The sequence below is a fragment of the Zonotrichia albicollis genome, chromosome 1, assembly GCF_047830755.1.
Source record: "Zonotrichia albicollis isolate bZonAlb1 chromosome 1, bZonAlb1.hap1, whole genome shotgun sequence".
NCBI classification, from domain to species: domain Eukaryota; kingdom Metazoa; phylum Chordata; class Aves; order Passeriformes; family Passerellidae; genus Zonotrichia; species Zonotrichia albicollis.
In genome coordinates, this window is record NC_133819.1 from 80,849,752 (window position 1) to 80,874,535 (window position 24,784).

At 35.5% G+C, this 24,784-nt stretch overlaps 1 protein-coding gene across 11 annotated transcripts in view; it reads left to right on the forward strand.

Annotated features, from left to right (window-relative positions):
* DNAH5 (dynein axonemal heavy chain 5) overlaps nucleotides 1-24,784 on the forward strand; it is a 137,190-nt gene that overhangs the window by 70,222 nt on the left and 42,184 nt on the right. For all 11 annotated transcript variants that reach the window (XM_026791770.2, XM_074545669.1, XM_074545661.1 and 8 more), the window contains 17 exons: nucleotides 1,092-1,264; nucleotides 2,348-2,526; nucleotides 4,102-4,289; nucleotides 4,868-5,062; nucleotides 5,733-5,867; nucleotides 6,571-6,678; nucleotides 7,068-7,221; nucleotides 8,851-8,997; nucleotides 11,367-11,608; nucleotides 16,353-16,529; nucleotides 16,946-17,150; nucleotides 17,637-17,779; nucleotides 18,502-18,636; nucleotides 20,154-20,276; nucleotides 21,320-21,533; nucleotides 22,154-22,377; nucleotides 24,308-24,503. In XM_026791770.2, the coding sequence (XP_026647571.2) occupies nucleotides 1,092-1,264; nucleotides 2,348-2,526; nucleotides 4,102-4,289; nucleotides 4,868-5,062; nucleotides 5,733-5,867; nucleotides 6,571-6,678; nucleotides 7,068-7,221; nucleotides 8,851-8,997; nucleotides 11,367-11,608; nucleotides 16,353-16,529; nucleotides 16,946-17,150; nucleotides 17,637-17,779; nucleotides 18,502-18,636; nucleotides 20,154-20,276; nucleotides 21,320-21,533; nucleotides 22,154-22,377; nucleotides 24,308-24,503 (2,938 nt within the window). The remainder of the gene's footprint in view (nucleotides 1-1,091; nucleotides 1,265-2,347; nucleotides 2,527-4,101; nucleotides 4,290-4,867; nucleotides 5,063-5,732; nucleotides 5,868-6,570; nucleotides 6,679-7,067; nucleotides 7,222-8,850; nucleotides 8,998-11,366; nucleotides 11,609-16,352; nucleotides 16,530-16,945; nucleotides 17,151-17,636; nucleotides 17,780-18,501; nucleotides 18,637-20,153; nucleotides 20,277-21,319; nucleotides 21,534-22,153; nucleotides 22,378-24,307; nucleotides 24,504-24,784) is intronic.

Sequence of the window (24,784 nt, forward strand, 5' to 3'; positions counted from 1 at the left end):
CCTGGAATATTATAAAAGTGCAGATGCTGCTTCAACCAAGTCTTAATTACTTTAAGTAATTCAGTGGGTTTTCCTCTCCCCAAGCAGTAGCAGAATTTTATGTTTCATGTTGGTCCACTAAAGTTAATAGTGCCTCTGTAGCATGATCAGTTAGGGACTTCTTTTTCCTCATACATTTGTTGCAAACAATTTTCCTTTTTCTGGACTGCATAATGAATTTCTACAAGTCAATAAAATGAATAAAGAGCTATAGTACAGGAAAAAGGTGGAAGCTGGTATTCTCTCTGTTCTAATTTCAATAGCATACATAATTATTACTTAGGAATTTTTAAATTCACTTTACACCTTCTCATGCTGACACAGGACGCTAAAATAAGGACAATGCATTTAGTTTGATCAGACTTAAAGCTAGCATGCCCTTTTACCTATGGGAAGTCCTGGAGCTGATTCTGAAATTAAGCTGTCCAAGAAAAGAATTATTTAGTTTTGGTCCCTTATTAATAGGCAGGCATTTATCTTTTAATTGTAGAATCATTTCTTTCTAGTATAATCATTTTATGTAAAGTGTAGTTTTTAGATACAAACTAAATGATTTCTTAAATCCTGTTTTAATATTCAATAGAGCAACTGTGACTTATTCTCAGTTCTGTTGCATTCCTTAGATAGAATCAGCACCATGACACTGCCATGAAATATCTTTTTTCCCAATGTGCAAGTGGTTTCATACAATTCTCATAGCAGTTCATGAAATCACGTTATGTACTTCTGACTCATGTAAAAGTAAAGAGGTAGAGAGGACTAAAAGGAATGGCAATTTTAAAGTTAAACTGAAATTGAGGCTTATGGACTGCTAATTTGTATTTAGACTTTTGACACACTCATCTGAATTCTGAAGTTCCTCTGCCTAAGTATGCGATTGAACAATAATGCATTACAATTTTTGTGGTAAAAATCCAGATATGTTCTCCACTATCCACTATATTTTACTATATTTGCAGTGCTGCCTTTGAATCTGCTACTTAGATGACATAATATAAATGTGAAAGTAAATGTTAACCATGAATGCCACAGCCTTGTCTTCCCTCTCTTAGTGCTGCATGCATATCAAGAGCCCTACGGACTTTGAGTGGCTGAAACAATGTAGATTTTATTTTAATGAAGACTCTGATAAAATGGTGATTAAGATCACTGATGTGAGCTTCACATACCAGAATGAATTCTTGGGCTGTACTGACAGGCTTGTCATAACACCTCTTACAGACAGGTGAAAAATTTTATTCCTTTATTCTTTGCTGCCAAACCTCAGCTTTTACAAGAGCAATTTTGTCATTCCTGTTGGATGCACATTGATCTCTGCAGAGTTTATCCTTCACAGACTTGTCAAAGTCAGTACTTTTGTATGGAATGCTTAAATAATTTTTGTTTCTGTGCCTTTTAATGTGAATAATGTCCGACTTATTTTCTCCCACATACTTGCAATGGTCGCCATAAATGTCCTGAAGATCACATAATGTAAGTGACCTTCATTCTTATGTACATGAAGCCAACATACCTGAGGATCTGATATATCCAACAGATAAAATATGTCGAGATACAGGACAAAAGTAGGTGTTTACAGACAAGCTAATGAAAAGAGCTAAGAAAAAACAGACAGGAAAAGCAATTTTTATTCAGCTGCAGTAGTTTGGAGATCTTTGATCAAAAAGGATGTTGAAAGAATTCCAATCCTATTAACAGAGAGATCTACCTGTCTAACTCAAATAGCACAAAGAATGCTTTATAACCTATCATTGGCAAAATCAAGCCATTATTTAGTTGGTTGTGGGTTTTTTTTTAACTATTTCATACAAAAAATTTCTAAAGCTAGTCTTGATATATAATTATTAGCTGGTGTTTTGCTGCATTATGCATAGATGTTTCATTTATGAAAATGGGATGCACTGTGTGATCAAATTTCAAAGATGGACAAGAAAGGAAAGGTTAGATATCTTTCATTATTGTACTCCACAGTATAATGTGTTTCAAAGCTATTTTCAAAGACAAAATAACTTAGTATCCAAGCTATTAAAACTGAGATTAAGCAGCATCTCTGTATCTGCTTTCTTCCATTCTTGTGATCTTTTAGGTTACTAATAATTGAGGATTATCTGCTCTTTCACTTTATGTGTGATGAAATGAACCTTAATATTCCCTGCACCAGAAACTGAGTCCTTATTGATCTAAATTGTAATTAGTGGAATATCATTTCCACACTTCCCTTTACTTCTTTAAATCAGACCTTGCGCAAGTTCCTCTAGTATTATACAGAAATCCCTCTGCTGCACCTTGATTGATTGTTGCCTTTTAGATGTTACATCACTTTGGCTCAAGCATTGGGCATGAACATGGGTGGAGCACCTGTGGGACCTGCAGGAACTGGGAAAACTGAAACCGTGAAAGATATGGGACGGTGCCTTGGAAAATATGTAGTGGTCTTCAACTGTTCAGACCAGATGGACTTCCGAGGACTTGGAAGGATCTTCAAAGGTAAGATGTGGACTAAAGGTAAGCTGTTGGCCAAACAGTTAGTTGTTTTCTGGGATGCACAAAGCACAGTATAACTAACTGGGCAGAGAAAGTGATCCACTGTACTCAGCTTTGGAGTGGCCTCATCTTGACTACTCTGCAGTTCTGGAGTCAACAATACAACATGTAAAAATACTGGAATATATCCAAATGACAGCAAAAAAGATGGTGAAAGAGCTAGAGGACATGACTTAAGAGGAACAGCTAAGTATACTATGTTTGTTTTGCTTTGAGAGACTGAGGGGTACCCTCTTTGCTGTTTATAACTTCCTCATGAGGGTGAGTGGAGACGGAGGTGCTGATCTCTCTGGTGTCTGATGGGGGAGTGGCTTGAAGCTGAATGGGTGAAATTCAAGGTAGGTATTCACTGAGAGTGTTGTCAAGCACTGGAGCAAGCTCTCCAAGGAAGTCATTTGGGTCTCAAGCCTGTTAGTGTCTAAATAGTAATTATAAAATGATCTTTTATGTATGGTTTAAATTTTAGATACACCTTTAAGGAGTCAGCATTTCTATTTTTTGATCCTCATAAGTCCTTTATAAGTCAGTCCTTTATATTCTGAGATATTTTAGGAGCTACATGAGAGTTTCAAAGGATAAGAGGACATCTCCATGAAACAAGGTTGAAACATAACAGGCAGATGATTTCAGCCTTTTAATAAATGCAAGTAATTAATATCTTTTTATGTATAAAATACAGTTGGAACACTGTCTTCAGTAAATAGAAATGCTATGAAAACATGACACAATTTATGAAAGGATAGATAAGGTCACTTAAAATGACTTAAAGTCACAAGGAGAACTGCTGCTGTGAAGACAAAATGCTATGAAATTGATTGCTGAATTGGTCAGATGTGCTGAGTTTTGATTTCAGTGTTTTGTCTCATTCAAATATTGAAGTTTCTATCAGTAGAAGGAAATGCATGAGTCATTGTAGATATCCTAAAAACAATTGGCAGAGCTCACTGAAGTTAGGTGCAGATGACATTTTTTAAGCATCTGAAGTTTATACCTGTTAGTCATGGCAGATGTCAAATTAGAGACCAAATGGAAGTTCTTGATTATTGTATTGCTGCAAGTGACTGTATCTATGATTTTGTTTTGGTTTTCCCACAAAATCCAAGCAAAAATACAGATCTGGAATAGACTGACCTCCAGCTTCTTGATGCAACTGTTTTGTTCATTTTAATATGTCCAGTAAGCTGTTGACAACCTGTCACATTTTCATAGAATTACTGGAGGAATTTTTCTTTAGGGGGTAAAGAGGGACAGGAAAACATTTAAGATATAAGAAAAAAATCAAAGAACGTAATATGCTAGAAAATCTTAAGGACTTTGTGAGTTTGTATTTCTTACTTGAAAAAGAATTAAAATTCTTCTCTTTGTTCTTTTCCCGACCCTCAAAAATAAACACTTACGTCCCTTCCCTCCCCCGCCCCCACCCCAAGATAGAGTAACATAATTTTTGGATTGTGAATTGCACCAAAAAAAGGTTTAAAAACATCATGGTTATGTGCTTAATTGCTTTTCTCTTTGAAGGTCTGGCTCAGTCTGGCTCCTGGGGTTGCTTTGATGAATTCAATCGTATTGATTTACCAGTGCTATCAGTAGCTGCCCAGCAAATAGCAATCGTGTTGACATGTAAGAAGAAACGTAAAAAAAAGTTTGTTTTTACTGATGGAGACAATGTAGAAATGAACCCAGAATTTGGCATCTTTCTTACAATGGTAAGTATTCAGTAAGTTCTAATACACTAGTGAGGACTGTACAATAATCAAGTCTAACTTGGCACTTGCTAACTCTTACATCATTCAGTTCTTAGAACTAACTCACTGATAGTTTGAGAACATTGAGCATTGCTACAAAAACAGTTTACAGGGTCTTGTTTCAATAGCATCAAGCACATGCAACTAAAAAATGTAGGCATTTTATTTGCAGGCATAAATACAAGTTATCTCAATTTCAGATTGCTTCTACATGCCAAATTCTGGCTCCCAAAGTAAGCTTTTTTGCTACAATTACAGAAAAATTGCCATAAAGATATAGGTAGGAGTAGCCAGTAAAAATAAGACCTATAAGACAAACTCAGATTTGAAATGCTTAGGTGGAATTATTTTTCATGTGTCATGGGTATAAAAGAGGCAAAAATTCTGTAGAGATATGGTGGTAAGTCTGCATGGCAATTAATTTTGACATTTGACTTAAAGCAAATGAATTATTTTTACTACCAAGATGGGATATTTTTTGCTGATTCTTCTGTTTCTGCAAGGTACATTCAACTTCAACACCTGTTTTTCCTCTTCAGAATCCAGGATATGCTGGACGGCAAGAACTTCCTGAAAACTTGAAGATCAATTTCCGTTCAGTGGCTATGATGGTTCCTGATCGTCAGATCATAATTCGTGTTAAATTGGCCAGTTGTGGTTTCATTGATAATGTTGTGTTGGCAAGGAAATTCTTTACCCTGTACAAGCTGTGTGAAGAACAGCTGTCAAAGCAGGTGATTACACTCATATGATGCAACCTGATTATTTTAGGGAAAAACTATCTGTGAAATCACAAAATATTTGTGTGAAGAATAAGGAAATGTTCATGCTCACTAAGTAAGCTAAGAGACACTTGCAGTTTAGTAATGCAGCCTTCTGCTGTCCTGGGAGATTAACTCCTGCCGCAGGTTGTTGGTGCAAGAATGGGGCTTTCATGCAGATTGCCACTTATTATTAAGATTTAGCTTTAGTGCATGGTGATGGCTGAGGCAAATAAAAGATTAATTATAGCCTTTGTTAATCTTACAGAGTGGGTTGAGAGGCATTTGGGTTGTGCTGCATGTGCTGGTACAGATATTTCTCAGCTTCCAAGGGCCACAGAGAATTCAAAATAATACTGATAAAGTATTTCTCAATAGTCCTTGAGAACTCTGTCTTGATTAAATGACTTATGATTAAATCTTTTTTTCTGTCACATCTTAGATTTTAATAGATGATAGCCGATTTGGAAAGTGAATTTGCTCGTTGTCATACAGCCAAAGAATAGTTGGTGGGTGTTTGACGGCATTTGAAACGCATGTACCACTTCTCCTACATATTCATCCATGCCTTAAATAGTAAATAAGACCTGTTTCATCCCTATTAACTTGGGGAAAATCTTCCCAAACTTCATATATCTTCTAGGTGCATTATGATTTTGGCTTGCGGAATATATTGTCTGTGCTGCGTACGCTGGGAGCAGCAAAAAGAGCAAATCCCACAGATACTGAATCCACCATCGTCATGCGTGTTCTGAGAAATATGAACCTGTCTAAACTGGTAAGTTCTGAGGACCTGATAAATAATTTAAACTGCACTTTGGAGCTACGTGATCTCTAGAAGATTGTATGTGACCTTTACACTGAAGCTAGCTTGGAAAGGTTTCATTCTCTGAGTGGAACATTTTAGCTGGGAGGGAGATAAATTTCTGTTAGTACCTATGTGGGACTGGGGAGGAAGTGAGCTTTCTGTTGCTTGACTTTCTACCTGGGCTTAACCTTGAATTGTTCACAATTTTTTTGCTTATTTTTCCTGCTACTGTTAGAAGTAAGTAGATGTCTATGCATTAACTTCTTAAGAAACTTGTGCTTAAGTATTTAGTCACTCTTTTGAAAGAATCTTTCATTCATAGTAATGAGTACCATTTCACCTGTCTAAATAGCTAAAACCCCTCTTCTGTTGCTGTGATACATACTCTTTTTTTTACACCAAATAAATTTTCTAAATGTTATTGCTAAAATCTACTATAAGAAATTCAGTCTGCATGTTAGTGATTCATTTTGACAAATGGAAGAATCACATGATCTCTTTGTGCTGTGTCCTTCTAATGTTTAGCACCTAGAGGGTTATATAGATTGTTCTTTAGGTTCTCAAGCATTTCTTTAGGTCTTCAGGACTTAAGGGTTGTTCTTTCTAAAGCTGATAAAATAAATGGAACTGGTTTTAGTCTTTGTGGATTTTTGTTTTCCCTGATTTTCATTAGATTGATGAAGATGAACCCTTATTTCTGAGTTTAATTGAAGATCTGTTTCCAGATATCCAGCTTGATAAAGCAGGCTATCCTGAACTTGAAGCAGCCATTGACAAACAGGTGATGTTTCTCATGATTTGTGGTGCTCTGGTATAATTGTCATGAAGTGATCGCTTTTATTTAATTTCCCATTAGGTGTTTGTAATACTTCAGTAGGGCCAACTTAAGAATATAATGTGTGTATATATATATAATAGGTATATCTAATAGATTATAATATACATAGAGGCTGATTGACCTTATTTTTCTGAATACATATTTGAATACCAAATATATCTCCTTTTTCCAACAGTTTTTTAATACACACAAAGCCTTTAACAAGAGTATAATAAATCTGTTGATGATATATCAATATATATCTATCTATCTGTCTGTCTATATCTAAAGGCATCAAAATATATTTTTGCCCTAAAATAATAGTAGTTTGGTTTTCTGTCACTCTCTTTTAGGTGGAGGAATCTGGCCTTGTTTGTCATCCTCCTTGGAAACTGAAAGTTATCCAGCTTTTTGAAACCCAGAGAGTAAGGCATGGATTGATGACACTAGGACCTAGTGGTGCAGGGAAAACTACCTGCATCCACACCTTAATGAAAGCAATGACAGGTAATGCTAGTCCTTATATTGTAAACTGTTACTGAACTGTTACACTGTGAACTTTAAGCCCCGTTGTTTCTTTTCAGAAAGTCTCAATTGCTTCTCTATGAGAATATATTACTGGAAGAATGAGTTTGTATGTTGAGATACTAATTATTCAAGCAGCTTAAAAATATCTGACATTAAAAAACTGTATGCTTCATGTCCTTTTGTCCATATTATCATACTTTTCTGAGAAGTTCTTATTCTAGATGTATTAGAAAGAGGAATTCAGTTTAGGCAGGCAGCTCAGATTAAAGCATCTCCTGGGTTTTGCTGAGGTAATGCTGGAACCTTTTGCTAATCAGAAGTATTTATGTCGTTTTGAACTCAGTGCATAAGACAGGGACTTTGCAATATAAAATAACTGGTTTTATAACCATAAATTCCTGGTTTAGACAGGGGAAAAAAGTCTTCAAGGGTGTTAATTTTGTGTCCTGGCTGGAGGCTTGAAAACTGTTTTTTTTGGTTTTTTTTTTTCTTCTGTACTTCTAAACAAATATATTAGTTGAAGAATGTCTGCTTGATCTTATTAAAATTAAAGGTCATAGCTTGGGAAGAAAAACATCTCTTTTGAGGTAACGTTGTGTTACCCCATTTCACAAGTTGCTTATATGATTTTTCAGAAGTGAATAATTTCTGTAAAAAACAGTTCAAAAATAGTTCAGCAAGTCTCATACATGCAGTAATATGCTGTGTTTAAGAAACACTGGAAGCTCTACGTTGCAATGGAAAGGATTGTTCCATTTAGGGGAAAAAAACCCAGAAGGAACAAAGTTGCATTGCACAGTTTTCCTATCTTTTTTTCTAGCACTGAGATGTGAACTGCTACCAAGATAGTCACCTCACTACTTTTTTCAAAGCTGATCTTCTCACACAACCTCATGAAACGTTAAAATGCATGATCTGGCAGGCTTTTATCTTACATGTTAGTGAAATCTGATAATAATGAAGTTATTTCAAAATAAGTAATTTTTTCAGCTCTTCCTTTCAACATCTTACTACTGGCTCCTGGTTATGCTTTAATATTGGGTTTTTTTAAAGATGTCCAGCATTGTAGTTTTTAAGCTCTTGCTAACAAGATAAAAAATAAAGGTTATGTGGTTGTAGTATGGCTAGTTAGCATTTGTCTCTGTAAGAGAATTCACAAGAATATGCCAATATTGTATGTTGTATCTGTTCTAAGATGTAGGCAAGTGCACAGAAGGGCAGAATAATCAATCATCCATCTGGTATTTATTCATTGGGTTTTAAAAATGTGCATCCAAACCAAATGTTTTAAAGCACTATTGTTTGGTAAGCCTTCAAAATATTAAATTAAACCTTGAATAAATTTCATCTTGCTGCTTTTCTGTTCCCAATGAAGCTATGAAATGTGAATTGAATATTCAAAAGTTTCAGAACTTCATTTTACTTTTTCTGATGTCTCCAATTAATGAATTTTGTATAGCAAGAGAAGTTTTTCAAATAAATATAGATGTTCTTATAATTATGAATGCATATTAAAGCATATACTTGGGTGTAATGAGTTTGAGTTTGTCAAAGTTCTCTTACCTCTGAAAAGAAATGTAAAACCTAACTGGTGGTCTGCCTTCATAGATTGTGGACAGCCTCATCGTGAAATGAGAATGAATCCTAAAGCTATAACTGCTCCACAAATGTTTGGACGCCTTGATGTGGCAACAAATGATTGGACAGATGGAATTTTTTCAGCGCTCTGGAGAAAAACTTTAAAAGCAAAGAAAGGTATTGTGGTGGGTTGACCTTGTCTGGACTCTAGATGGTCCACCAAGTTGCACTACATCTCCTTTGCCCAGCTGAGCAGGGGAGAGAAAATAAACAGAAAACAACTCATAGTTGAGATAAGACAGTTTACTAAAGTAAAAGCAAAAATTTGCATAAGCATAACGAAAGAGAAAAAAAAAGGATTATTCTCAACTTCCCATCAGCAAGAGATGTTCAGCCACTTCTCAGGCAGCAGGGCTTCAGCACACAGAGAGGTTGCTCCAGAAAGCAAACACTGTAAACAACAGATGCCCCCCCCTCTTCCTTTCCTTAGCTTTTATATCTGAGCAGATGTCATATGGCATGGAATATCCCTTTGGATATTTTGGGTCAGCTGGCCTGATTGTGTCCCCTCCCAGGATCTTGATCAAGCCCAGCCCCTTGATGTGGGGAATATTGAGAGACAGAGCTGATGCTGTGCCAGCGCTGCTCAGCAGTACCCAAACACTGGTGTGTTATCAGCACCTTTCCAACCACCAATGCAGAGCACAGCACTGTTTAGGGCTGATATGGGGAGAGGAAATCCAGCTCAGCCAGACCTAATACAGGTATAATTAAAAAGGCTTTCATTCAAAATAAAACAAGAAAAATCCTCAGAAAAGAAAAATCTTCAGGAGGACTTTATAAAGCACAGTAACAGATTTTTTTTTTTCTTACATGGAAGCATTAGAAAATTGCTGGAAGAACTTCTGTCCCTTTTACAGTCTCTATTCTAAATGCTTTGTGTTCAAACAGTGTAGTGTAACAAATACTACTTCAGTGCATTTACTGAATTCTTTTTTTTTGTATATTAGGCCCTCAGAGGGAAGGAAGATGGAAGGTAAAAGTCAGTTGCCCCATTAGTGGTATCCTATAAAAATTTTGATGCTGTCAGGATTTCTACTTGTTCTCTAGCTGCCATGTTAGAAGGAACCAGTTGTGTCATAACAGCTAGCCCTTCACATATCCTAGTCCATCTCAAATGGCACTAGATAATTCTTTTTAGGCAGCCAATTTCTGCCTAAAATTATGCTGACATATATTCTTAGGCTCTTATTCTAACCAAATGAGTGTCCTTGAGGGTTTGATGCTACTAGATTCTTTCTTGATTATTGCTTCCTTTTTTCTGTCTGAAAATTAGTAATTGATCTTTTCGTTATGCCTTAGAAGAAAAAGTAAAAGAAAATCCTAACACTTGTTGCACTATTTAATATAAAAATTCTTAGTCTTGAGAAATACAGATACTTTTAAAATAGAAAATACTTTTCAATTTAATTTTGGTAGGCTTGTTTCAAATCTAGAAATGTAACACCTTGAGAATGTAAGGTGGCATTAACTATTGATTTTTTTATCTTTTCCTTCAAGATGAAATATATATTAGCACACTCATATGACTTCCTCAGATTTACTCTGTAAGAGTTCTGTAATATCTCTTTATGAGTCAGATTCCCGACTATCTCATGCTTGAGATACCTGAACTGTAGCTATAAAAACCCTCATATAAAAAGTTTATAATCTGTTTCATATCTCCTTGGTTCAACGCTAGCAAAGCTCCAAGCCATCTAGGCCTTCAAAATAAACACTGACTCCAAAGGCAGAAGGATCATCTCTGGCTAAGGAGCTGTCTAGAAATGCACAGTGGGGCTGCCTCCTCCCTAAGGGGTGGGCAGCCAGGAGCCAAGGTGGGATCTCTTTCCAGCCACGATCTGTTGCTCTGTACCCAAGTGAGGCAGGCAAAAGAGACCCAGACCCTCCTAGGAAACAGAAGGAGGCTTTAAAATACCTTTCTATTATAAAATGGAAAGCAGTGGAAAAACTTAAAAGAAAGCTGGATCAAGTTTAGGATCAGAACAAATGGCAAGAATCTTCCCTTAATGGACCTCTTTTACTTATGACAGTGTGCATGCTATTTGAAAGAGTGATTTTTCAAGTGTTCCTTTCATATATTTTCTGTACATTTATAAAACTCGTTGAAAACAAATGAACGGTGTTTAAATATATCTGTAGTTGTTATCTTCTTTATGTCATTTCATGTAACTTGAAATAAACCTAATTTATTACTGTCTTGAAGACTGGATCCATAAAACTCTTTCAGAGTATTAAAACTCATGACTTATGCTGATGGCACTTTATATACTGAAGAATGGATAATTATTAAGAATAGGTGACAAAATGAAGTACCCAACTGAAATTGAGTGATGGAAATGGTAATTGTATTAAAAGCTGAGATTGTTGCTGTGTGCATGAATTCAGAATTAGTTAAAAATTTGTTTGCAGAAATAAGAAACTGGTCTTTGAAAGAAGCTAGCCATTCATCCATTGGTGCTTTTTTCTGTTATGTTGCATTATAGGTGATCACATCTGGATAGTTCTTGATGGTCCAGTTGATGCTATTTGGATTGAGAACCTTAATTCTGTCCTGGATGACAACAGAACTCTAACGCTGGCAAACGGTGATCGGATACCCATGGCGCCAAATTGCAAAATAGTCTTTGAGCCTCATAATATTGATAATGCTTCCCCAGCAACAGTTTCAAGAAATGGCATGGTGTTCATGAGCTCATCAGTTCTCACCTGGAGTCCTATCCTTGAGGTAGAACAGCTTAGTGTCTGTATATGCATTGAAAGTTTTACTGGGTACTTCTTCAACACTTCACTCTAATTACTGTAGAACCATTTTTTGTGCCTTTTGCTATGAAATCCCTTTTCCTCTGTATAAAATCCTAGGTCAGTACTTAAAATAGCAATGTTTCTGGTAGTTTGTACAAGAATTAATAATTTTTTAAAGGAACATAGTTAACATATTACACTTTTAAGAATATGGTAATTTTACTTTGGGACAAATTTGTAATTAGAGTTATTTTATACAATTGAAGGATAGCTTGGTTTTTAAAACTACCTGGTAGCCCTTAGTACAGCTTCAGACCAAGGAGGAGAAAAGAGTGAAGTTGATTCAGGGAACTTGAAATCCTCAAGAAAATAGGAATTCTCTTGATATTTCTTAAAATTTATTGCAGTTGTGATTTAGAACCAGAAATAAAGTCAATGCAGCATCAAAACATGTAATTTTTAAATCGATGCTGTTACTTGGTTGTATGTTAACATTCCTAGAAGCAAAGTATCTGTAGAACTATGCAGTAGTTTCTCTCTCTCTGGCATGGAATGAATAATTCAGAAAAACAGAACATGTTTCAGGTGTGTTTTAAAGTCAAAATCCAGCATATAACATATTGAAATATATCAAAGTGATTTATAAAGTCTTTTTTTTTTTCTTCCATATGTCATCTTTCATCTTCCAAAACCCAGTAAAAATAAATCCTAGTCTTGACAGAATGCTTGTGACAATATAGTGGATGACAAATTCTGAGATTTGAGTAGACAATTTTTTTTTCATGTAGCAAGAATCTTGGTAAAGATGAAACATGGGAGTTCCCAAGAATCTACCTAATGTTCCATAGTAATATACTTAAGCAAAGCTTTCAGTGTCTAATTCTAGTTTTCTGTGAAGAAAACGATAGAGACAATAGCAGTTAAAAAAAAGTTAGTTTCTCATTTTCTTCTCTTAAGGCCTATATTAACTTAAAAAATTTCAGTGAAGTACACTACTCAGGATTAGCACTTTAAAAAAGAAATTAAAATAATTTTTTTTTTCTCTGCATTTTTCCTTGTCTAGGCCATCTTGTTGAGAATGCTTGGTTAGCATTATTTTGCTTTGATAAACGTGGTTGTCTCCTGAATATCAAAAATGAAAGTTTTCTCCTGCATGGCTAAGATACTGATTTCTGTGATCATACAGATAATTACTTAATTACTTTCCCCTGAAACCCAAGTAATACCTGGTATATTTCACTATAATCCCAAATTGAATTCCTTTATATGAGCTTTAAAATTCATTTTTATATGGACTTTAATTATATGGAAATCTTTTCTGTTTATAAAATTGGAACATCATCCAGGAGTTTGTAGTGTATTTGTTTCCCTGTTTTTCAGACTTAAAAAAACAAATATTTATAAGTTACTATGAGCTAACAGACTAAATTTCACTGCCCTCTATTCTAGTATGTATCACATGAACAAGTTTTTAAAAATATTTCTTAAGATGAATGTCTCACAGTCTCATTCAGTCATTTCATTTTCTAAATCAAATAGGATACCAGCAGAAAATGCAACTAATCCTCACCTAGTTTGTGTTGCTTAACTAGTCCTATGAAAATACAGCTTAATCCTATGAAAATACAGCTGGCCTCACATTAGCTTTTGGATATCAGCCTTTTGTAGTGATTACTCTATATTATTCTCAGATTTGTTATTTTTTAACCCTTAAAGTTCTCATGCTTGTAAGTTTTATATATCTTGCTGTTTATAACCAGATTCCTTGTCCGTAAGTCCCTGAATTGTCTGGCAACAGAGGAAAATTGGCTTGTGGTACTGCCTAGAACCAGTGTCCTTAGCAAATTATAGGTTTCAACCCTGAAAGAACTCAAAAGAGATAGTATGCTGTAGTCCAAAAGAGACAGTATGCTGAGTGCCAGGCAGTGCCTGGTGCCTCTCTTTGGGACTGGAGGCAATGGAGCTCCTCCAGGAAAAGTGAAGCCAGGGGATGTATTTTGGTGAGCAGAAATTACCAAGGTGAGGAAAGCTGTAAACTTGTGATTTCTGGCAAGGTTTCTTTTCCACCTGTGGATGTGAGATGGCAGGTCAGGTATAATGCCCTGAAAAGAGGTGAGGAGCATCAAGACCCTCTAGGAAAGGCGCCAGAATCCTATTTGGCCTTAACCATTGGGAGGAAAAGGAATGGGATTGTTGTCAGGTATTCCTTCCTGTCTTGGAAACACACGTGTCCTGTTGACTTGTTGCAAACCTGGAGGTTTGCTGCTTGTGAAGAACTAAGAGTTGCTGCAGAGCGCTGATACGATTTTTCTGGTCGTGTCTGAAGCTTTTTCCATTTAAAATGGTATTAAATCACATGGAATTTTCTGTTCAGTCACAGGTCTCTGCAACACTTGGGAATTGTCACTAATTTGTTTGATGAGTTCCTTTGCCAAGTCCAAAATATTTGTAGTCTTGTTATGAAAAAAGGGTTTAACAAGTTTCCTAAAAAATTGGCTGGTAAAACTTCAGTTTTACCAGTGCAAATACATGCAGTCAACACAAGTGCCTTATGTATGTTACTGCCGAGTTTTATTTTCAAATTTTTTTAAAACTAATATGGATACTCAGGAAAGTGTAAGTGTAAATTATCCATCTAGGACAGTGGCTCCCCTGAGATTCCACTTGTGCTGTTCCTTTCTGTGCTTACAACACTGTATAGAGCCTACTGGTGTTAGGTTCTCAGAGCTCAGCCTCCTTATGTTGCCTAGTTTGCAGACAACCATTTCTTGGATGTTAAAATTGTGCTAAAGATTCATCTGCAGAGAAAAGAATTTTATTTTGCATTGTCACTCATGATTTACCTCCTCATTTTAAAGTGAGATGCAGGCTAAATTTAGCTGTGTTGAAGAGTTCTATGAAACTAGTTTTCCTTAATCCATAACCTTATAGTTTTAGTATATCTTTGTGATAGAAACAGACTAAAGAAAATAAACTTTTTTTTTTTTAGAATTTGGATTACATAAACAAAACAGTAAAGTAACCTTTCCAACTTTCCTTTCTTTCCTCATTATAAAATTTGCTATAAAATTACAGCCTATTGTTTTTTTATCCACTAGCATTTCTTTGGTGTTGCATCATAAATAAAATATCTTGATGGCTTTTTCAATATGTTTCCGTTTAAATCTTTTTTGTAATGCAATACACTTCTTATTCCAACAAGTCAGGCTAATTCTCAGATGCTGAATGAAATGTAGTATTCGTTGATATTTCAGAAGAACTTTGAAACATGATTAAAGACAAACAAATATGGGCAACTCAGGAAGTTGTATACATTTTTGTTTTCAATCCTTACCATCTGCAAACAAATAAATATAGCTGCCTGCTTGGATGCATTGTTATGACATATGCAACTTCCAAGTCTAGTGAAATAGTTCTCAAGTTCATGTTGCTGTTGTCATGCAATGTGCTGTTCATGTTGCTAATCTCATGTGATGTGCTTCTTAAGCAGTTGCTGCTAAGAGATCAAAGGTATGATCCATTACTCATGAAACTTCTCCAAAGCAAAAGTGTTTTATCAGCTTTTCTACTAACCCCTGATATTTTTTGAACAATCAGCGAATTTTGGATATCTATTTTAAGTCCTTCTGCCTTTTCATTTTTATCACTTTGTTTTCCACCTCCCCGTTTCTAGAAAGGTTTTCATATATATCGTTATTTGTAATCAGTCTCGAAGTTTATTTACTTTGCGAAGTAAAAGTAGAATTTCAATTATGAAAGTAGTAGAAAGAATAATAGAAGAACAATATAGTTGAGTTTGGAAAGGACCTCTAGAGATAATATTGAGTACATTAGTCAAGTCAACCTAGAGGAAGTTGGTGAAGTCTGTCCTGTTGAATTCTGAGATGGAGAGTCCAGGAGCTCACTGAGAACCCTGTTCCAGCTATAACTACTCCCATAACAGAAAACCATCCACATTTAAAGGAAATTTATTTCATTTCAATTTGTTCCAAATTTTGTTTTGAGTTTTGGGGAGGAATCTGCAAGTGTTTCTGCATGTGATTGTGTTTTATGTAAGAAATAAATTTATGGGATGCAAGTGAAAAATATTTTACCCTGCAGGTGAGAGAAAACTTATAGGCAACTCCAAGAATCATGTTACTACTTTGAATTAAAGGCATCAAAGAACAAATCCTCTTCTATGATCTTAAGAAATGGGTAGTTTACTTAGGTTTTGTTTATCCATCATTACAGATACCGAGATACACAATAAGAACACTACACACACCAGCACACCTCCCCTCTGATAGCCTAATTTTTTTTGTACACCTGTCAGATCTTTCAGGTTATCCTCTATCCCCATTAGAAATAATGTGTAGAATAAATAAAATTTGTATTCAGTACATATTGTTGGGTTTCTTTTCAGAGTTTTTGGATACCTTTCACAACTGTTGTGATTAAAAAATATTTGGAAATAATAATTTTTGTGCTGTTGAGCACAGTTTTTTCTTTTCAGTTCCCTTCATCTTTAACATCCAGTAGGAATTAGACATACTTGGGTAAAATGTGACCTTCTGTTAATTAAACCCTGCCCAATGGTCAGGGAAACTTAACTTCTGCCCTCTGCCTCCCTCTTCTCTCATTCTGCCCCCAAGAAATCAACATTCCATGCTTCCTGAACCTTTTGAGTTACTGTACTTGAGTTCAATGAGACTTGCATTAGGAACTAAATTTATACTTTGCAACAGGGATTTTTGAAAAAATGCCCCTTCCAAGAGGCGGAAATTCTACGTCATCTGTATGCTTCATCATTCCCAGACTTGTACCGCTTCAGCGTTCAGTCTCTGCATTGCAAGACTGAGATGTTGGAAGCCTTTGTCATTATGCAGAGCATTAATATGGTGCAGGGCCTTATCCCACCTAAGGTAGGTAGTGTGAATGTTTTTATGTATACTTAACATATTGTAGATAATTTCAAGTAACAAAGTTTTGTAGAGAGGGATTCTTTGATGACTTGGAATGTCAAAGGAGATGCAGGTTAGTAAGGAATGCTTTATATTTATTTAGAAAGTAATAGCTGGGATGTGACCTCTTTCACCATCTCACATTTGAATTTGATGTTAAGCGCTGGTTTACATTAAGCACATGGAGCATGCATTGTCAGATTTCCTTTTTATATTTTTGGGTGATTTGTCATAATTTTATATCATTTATATTGATTCTGATCATTGAAGGCATCACTAAATTTATATATGACTGAAGACTTCTAACCTTATGTTACTAGTTATTATCAAGTAGAGTCTCAGGCTGTTGAAAATTAAAACCTAACTCAATCCTTCAGGAACAAGGTGGGGAACTGACTCCAAAATATTTGGAAAGGCTGTACATCTTCTCTCTCATGTGGAGTGTAGGAGCACTGCTAGAGCTGGAGGACAGATGCAAAATGGAATACTGGCTTCGAAAACATGAGACAGTAAAGCTTGATCTTCCTTGTATCCCAGAAGGCAGTGAAGACACAGTGTTTGATTATTATGTGGCATCTGATGGTTAGTAACTCAGCAGGGTGATATGGGGTAAAATTTAAAAGTTATTTTATAATTGTGCTTTTTTTAAAGAGAATTAATTCAGAAGAATTTTATAGCTTGCCTTCTTTTGTGTCCCTTAGCAAGTTTCATTTTATGGCTATACTTTACTGGTGGAATTGTGTTTAGCTTTTTCTCTTCTTCTAGTGAAAAGTCAGAATGTGGATATAATTGATACAAAAGCTGCATGGACTTTGTGGTGATGAATTGTCAAGTGAACATATAATCCTGGTCGTTGTCAAAATTTATGTAGGAAGGAGGAGTAAGCCTCTTAGATACAACTTAAGGGATTCTATGATTAAATGATTCTATAAATTTTAGTCTGAATACACAGAGGGATTGCTGTATGTGAGACAGAAGCCTAGACAGATCAGTGAACTGAATGGAAAAGAAAAAGAAGTGATGATGCCTAGTATTTCTAAAACATTTACTTAATTTCTTTCTTATTAGGTACATGGATGCACTGGAATACACGTGTTGAAGAGTATGTATATCCCAGTAGTGGCACCCCAGAGTATGACTCAATTCTTGTGCCTAATGTTGACAATGTGAGAATGGATTTCTTGATTGAAACCATAGCAAAACAGGGCAAGGTACTTTTTCTATAGTTCATATCAAAGTACTGCTAACAGAACACATGACTAAAGTTTTGGATTAGCAGTGAAGTATGTCATTGAAAAGGAAGAAGTTTTTTCTCTTTCTTTTTTTTTAGATATGAGAGGGTGTTTCCAGAAACTACTTTCATGCAAATATGCTTGAACTCTTGAACAGTCATTGTTTCCAGACTTTGTCTTCCCCTCGCCCTTTCATTCTGCAGTGGAAGTAACTGTAATTACAGCCAAGATCAGTCAGAATGGAACCAATATTTTCATGTACTGATGGGAGAGGGAGAAGCACATAGGTCAGGAGGCTCATATCTGACCCTGCTGATTGAACTCTGCCAGCATGGGACAGTTCCAGAATTTATGTAGCTTTAGGCTATTCTTCACTAGAACTGTGCCACACAAGCAATTGAAATTTTACAGATACTGAGTCTCTAGATGATTAAACCCTTTTTCAAATAATTAACTCCTCTCCTTGTTAGTGTGATTGTGCTGGATGACGTGACCATTAACTGCAAATATTTTTAACTTGTCAGGCCTGCAAAAATCTATGAGACATTAACTATTTTACTTCTACATGTCTCCTGTGAAAAGTTCACTTTACATAACTTTTCTAGTTTCTTTTCTGTTTAAAAGCTAAATGGGACTGTTGAGCCTTTGCCAAGACTCCCAGCTCTTGTGTTTCATCTTATTTCGATATTGTCTTTGTCTAGGCTGTCCTGCTAATTGGTGAGCAAGGAACTGGAAAGACTGTTATAATCAAAGGTTTTATGTCAAAATATAACCCTGAAAGGCACATAACTAAGAGCTTGAATTTTTCATCTGCAACAACCCCATTAATTTTTCAGGTATAGTAGTGATTAATCTTCTCATACAAGATAGTTGGATTCAGAGAATATTCTGATAATTTGCCAGGAGGATTCTTCTGAAAGTGGTTCTGAACAATAAAAAAGCACCTGTTCAAATAGTCCAAGTGTTCTAAAGCATGATTTAAGACTTCTGTAAAAAAATCGTTCCTTTAAACTTTTTCAGTAGCTATTAAGCTGTTCTTGGACTTCTACAATAACATGCCTATTATTGTCTTCATCTTAGTATGTTTTTGTGTCAAATATATCTGTTCTCACTAACTGGGAAGAGCTGTTAGATTTCACTAAACACCATGGGTAAAAGAAGTGCTACCCACAACAATCTGTCATTAAAAGTGTGCTGTCTGCAATTTAAGTTTCAGTCATTACAATAACTCATTAAAAAAGTAACACATGCAGGGCAGCTGCTCTGCATACAATTAGAATGCTTAAATCCTGAACTGCCTGTCCAAATTTCTACCAATCTAATTTGAATTATTTCAAGTGTCTTTAATCTCCTGGCAATATATTTGGGGAATATTTTTAATGCAGTTTGGTATGCCAGGCCAAAGCACTGTCTGGACTGTAAGTGCTGTCTATAAGCTTAATGAATCACCTATCATCTGCCTGTATAGTATAGTAGAAACTACTAACATTTTATGTAATATACAAACATGTAATTTTGGTCTTAATTTCCTTAGGATTTTTTCCTCTATTTATTGGGCTATAAACAAAAAGTAACATATTTTTACAAAAGAAAAGAAGATTTAATTGGTGATAGGTGAGATTCTGATCATCAGGGTATCTGAAATAGATGTGCAAGACTAAGCCAATTCTCTGTTAACAATCTAGATCAAAACATTCTGTTGTGATCTGTGCTTTAAAATTACTCTAGCTTATTATAACCTTGGTCTACCTGATGCCTCTTGTACAAAATTGGAGCTAGGCATGGTGTAAGAATGCAGATATTTAGTTTTATACTGAAGAATAATTATGTATGGTTAAGTGAACTTTCACTTAGGATAGAGTAAATAAAAACTGGAACTTAAGAAGAGCAGAGAAATAGAAAGATGATGAGAAGAACAGTAAAGGCAAGTCTACCATTAGGCATAATTATCTCATCAAGTGTATTTATATATGTGAATTTAATTATTGATGTATGCTTTTACGAAGTACCTTGATACCTGCTGGAAAGGTGTTCCAGAATTATGTCTTCAATTTAATCTTTATTGCTAGAAGTCATCAATTTTGCTAATAAATGAATAAAATAAAAGTTTGAAACCTATTCAGATTTATGCAAGTGTTAGGCATGGTTTCTACTGTAGACACCAGCCTGGTGCTGTATAACTTGAGATTTTAGACATTCTAGTTGAACTAGTGCAATTACCTCCAGCAAATGCCTTGTCTGAACATCACTTAGTAAAATTCTATGTAACAGGGACATTAACATGTTTAAGTGATTGAATCATGTATGGAATGAAGTGCTCTTTGTGACTGTGCTGCTAATTGCTTTTTAACAGCGTACAATAGAAAGCTATGTGGATAAGCGCATGGGCCCAACTTATGGTCCACCTGCAGGCAAAAAGATGACAGTCTTCATTGATGATGTGAACATGCCCGTAATCAATGAATGGGGAGATCAGGTTAGTTTGTGAAAGAAGAAAAAAGAAGACAAAAGGTTTTCTTTGTTTTTATGCTACACTGTAAAATTGGCTTCTCAGTCATTCAGAATAGGGTAAAATTGATATGTAGTACTTTAATTTTAAACAGTCTTTTAAAAGAACCCATCTACATTAATTTGTCAGGAATTAATTGAAAATAAATATGCTAACAGCAAGAAGCAGTTTGAGTGCTCCTTAGAATATGCCTGTATAATTTTAATAATGTTTTTTAACAACACTCATTTTATAATTAAAAAAAGAAGTCTTTGGTACACAAATTGTGATAGCAAATTGACATTGTGGGCAATAATGAAAATACTGTGAAACCTGAGAGGTAAGAAGTGTCTTCTCTGCTTCCGACAAAATGGAAGTAATTTTTATTTATATTGACAAAGTTGTTCTGAAGTACATTCCTTTGGAAATTAATGTTAGAATTTCTATAGGAGTATAGGTATAGGATGTACTCTCTGTGGGGTTTTCTCAGCTTGTCAAACAGAAATGTAGGGTATCCCTTTATGGCTAAAGAAAAAGGTCTTGCATGTTTTTGTAGTAGGCAGTAGTTCTTTTATTTCAACTTGAAAAACATGCTTGTGATTGTTACATATGAAACTTATTACAAATATTTTGTATCATTTGCAGCATGATGCATTAGTTTGGGCTTGTTTGAGAAAAAAGATGCAAAGATACATTAGTTTGGGCTTAATTAGGAAACTGGAAATTTTGTTTTAAAAGGCAGAAGTATTTCTAACAGCAATGGAAATCATGTCGCATTCAAGTGAGAGTAAATTGTCATGTGAATGATTAGTTCTAAATGAGGATACCTCTGTACTTCCATGATTTTTATCCTTAGATTTTACTAAATGTTCTTATTCCTTGCTGTGCATTTTTACCCCAAAGCAAATAAACAGAGCGATAAGGGAGAGTATTATAGTCTTTGTTAGGTATTTCAAACATTTAAGTATATTCTGTATTCCATTCAGTTGTAGGTATAATATTGTCTTATATAAAACCTGGTTATTTTACAGGTCACTAATGAGATAGTTAGGCAACTGATGGAACAGAAAGGACTGTATAACCTGGAAAAACCTGGGGAATTTACCAGCATCGTGGACATTCAGTTTTTGGCTGCCATGATCCACCCTGGGGGAGGTCGCAATGATATTCCACAGAGGCTGAAGAGACAATTTTCAGTGTTCAACTGTACTCTGCCTTCCAATTCTTCCATTGACAAAATTTTTGGTAAAGGGAAATCAGCTTTGTAGTCATCTCATTTTTTAAAATAGTAGTTGTTTTTCCCTTATCATTCTATTTGTGCACATTATTGTTAAAATTGAGGCCTAATTTTTCCCTGATTTACCAGCGCATTTTTCTTCAGTAATCACTTCCCACCTGCAACATCATCAATCTGTAAATTGTTCAGATTCAGTCATGTCTCTGAAATTCTTGGTATTCTCAGATTTAATAAGAATGACAAGAAGGTATTGTTTTAGTGACAATGCTGGACAGTTGCTCAGGTGCCACTGCTGCTAAGAATAAGTGACTAAAGGCTAGACTTTCTCAAAGAATGGGATCATACTGATTTTAGCAGGAGATTAGTTATTCAAGGCCAGTGGAAACTGATTTATGAGGAAAAAACATTTTAATATGCTGTTAATTAAAAGTTAAATAGCCATTGAGCCGGTGGCAGAATGTTGTTAAGAATGGCTGAATCAAAATTTAAATATACACCAGAAAGCCATTTTAACAAATTTGAAAAGGTTTTTAGGATTGGAAAAAGAAGCGAAACAGAAGATTCAGACAATCATTGCTCCTAGTGTTGTGCTAACATGCCTTTGATTTGGCAACCTTTCTTTCCACAGGTGTAATTGGAGAAGGACACTACTGTAGTGAGCGGGGATTTTCACACAATGTGAAGAAAACAGTAGCCAAATTGGTTCCATTGACACGCAGACTGTGGCAGATTACCAAGCTAAAAATGTTGCCCACACCAGCCAAGTTTCATTATGTCTTCAACCTTCGAGACCTATCGAGGATTTGGCAAGGAATGCTGAACACTACATCGGAAGTGATCAATGAGCCACAGGTAAGTGCAGCACATCAGTGACCTGGATATAATTAGTGTAGGAAAGGGGATGAGAGTCTATCTTGGCATTTGAATTTGCTTTAAAAAAATGCACCTTAGTGGATTTTTTGAGGCAAAGGTGTTTTAGTCCAGCTTTTATAGTACCAACTGAAATGACAGCTTTGTTTCAAAATGATGACAATCCCCACTTCTTTTGCCCACAACAGTTTGCTTCTATCTGCTTTTCCTATTACTGACAAATGCTAGTTTATTTAAAAGTGAGAAAATAAGTGAGAGGCATTGAACTTACTTTAACCCTATGAAAATGCTCAAGTATTGATTAAAAAATTGAATAGTTTCTCCTCTCCATTACTGTCTTGAGACTTTCAGTTACTGCCTTATTTCTGTCTAACAATTTGTTTCTGGCTTATGGTTTAAAAGGAAGAAATAGTAAGAAGTATTAGTAATGTTTTCTTTTTCCATAATCCATCTTTCTTCCAGTAAAATATTATTTCTCTTCTAATTTTTTTAAGGAAAAGTAACTTAGAGCTGTGAAACATGTAGTGCTGGAAAAGCAATGCTTATGGAAAATATGTAAAATTTGTTAAATAATCGGTTCATTTGCAATGTGCGTCCCTGTTCAATAAGCTCCTGAATTCTACTGCATCTAAATTTAAACTTCAGAATGGATTTTAGTTTCTGCAGCAAAAACATGGAACACTTAGATTATATATATATGTGTATACACTATTAATGTCTTTTGAAGTGTAAAAACCAGTTGGTCAAAATACTATTATATAAATTTATATATTAATTCTGAGACTTGATGCGTCAATTGTACAGAGTTCTGTAGGCTGAACCAAAGGTCTTCAAGGAGTACCTGGAATTTTTTCTACTATTGTATGGTAATAGCATAGGATTGAAATGAGTGCTGCTGATATTAACAGCCTGACAGGTTCTTCTTCTTCATCCTGTGACCAAATGGAGGGACTTTAAAGGTATATTGAATGTGGAGAAGGGATAATATAAACACTTAAACATTTTTCTTTGTTGTTATTCTCCAACTGCTTTGGCTGTAGCATTGGGACTGCTATCTGTGTTTGCCATGAAATTATTGCCATGATGCTTATATTTTCACCCATCTTCTACTTAATGACCAGTTAGAAAAGTGGTTTATCAATACATAAACATGTTAACTGGTATGGATGTGGTTTTAGGGCTGAGGAAATAAAATCTTCGTACGCCTTACTTTGGAACACTAGATTAAAACTTCTTCCATAGTTAACTGAATATAATCTTAAATTCCTATTGGGCAGAATAAGAAGCTCAAGGTACCTCTTCTGAAGAACTATTTATTTTCTAATGTTAATGTTATTTTTAAGTTAAGAAATGAAGGCAAACCTTTAAAGTTGTTATCATTTTGTTACAAGCCAAATTAGTTCCTCAGTACAAGAGAGACATAGAGCTCCTGGAGTGTGTCTGGCAGATACAGTTAAGGGCCTGAAGCACCTCTTTTAAGAGGAGAGACTAAGTGACCTGGGCCTGTTCAGCCTCAAAATGAGAAGACTGAGGGGAGACCTCATCAATATCTGCCAATATCTGAAGGGAGAGCGTCAGGACAGAGCCAGGCTCTGCTTGATGGTGCCAAGGAATGGGGCAACAGGCAGAAACTGATTCACAGGATATTCGTCCTGAGCATGAGGAAGAACTTCTTTAATGGGAGGATGATGGAGCCCTGGAACAGGTTGCCCAGAGCAGTTGTGGAGTCTCCTTCACTGGAGATATTTAAGAACCATCTGGATGCAATTCTGTGCCATGTGCTGTAGGATGATCCTGCTTGAGGAGGGAGGACGACCCACTGTGGTCCCTTCCAAACTGGCCCACTCTTCTTCGGTGATTCTGTGAAATGCCTCCTTTCTATTATTTTATTTTTTTTCCTTTTTGCATGTAGGTGCTGATAAAATTGTGGAAGCATGAATGCAAGTGTGTTATTGCTGATCGTTTCACAACCTCAGAAGATGTCGATTGGTTTCATAGAGCTGTGGCAAAACTCATTGAGGAGGAGTTTGAAGATCTGAAAGCTTTGCTGAATCATGAAACAGATGCATTCTTTGTTGACTTCTTAAGGGATGCACCTGCAAGAACTGGTAAAGATTTACTTTAATAATCATGGAAATTATAAAATTAGGCAAGGGGATATGATAATATTAGGTACTATGAAAAATATGTTGTAAAAATTCATGCTAAATTTATGCATCAAAAGTGTCTGTTTCGTCCAGTGGCTTTGAAGGTAATCTATGTCACCAGCTGTGGCAAATTTTTATCTTAATAGGATTTCTAAGTCTGTATTGATATCCAGTGTCTGTATAGGAGAGCCTTGCTTTCATTTAAATTGGTGTGGCAGAAAGACAGAACTGCCAAATAGTGA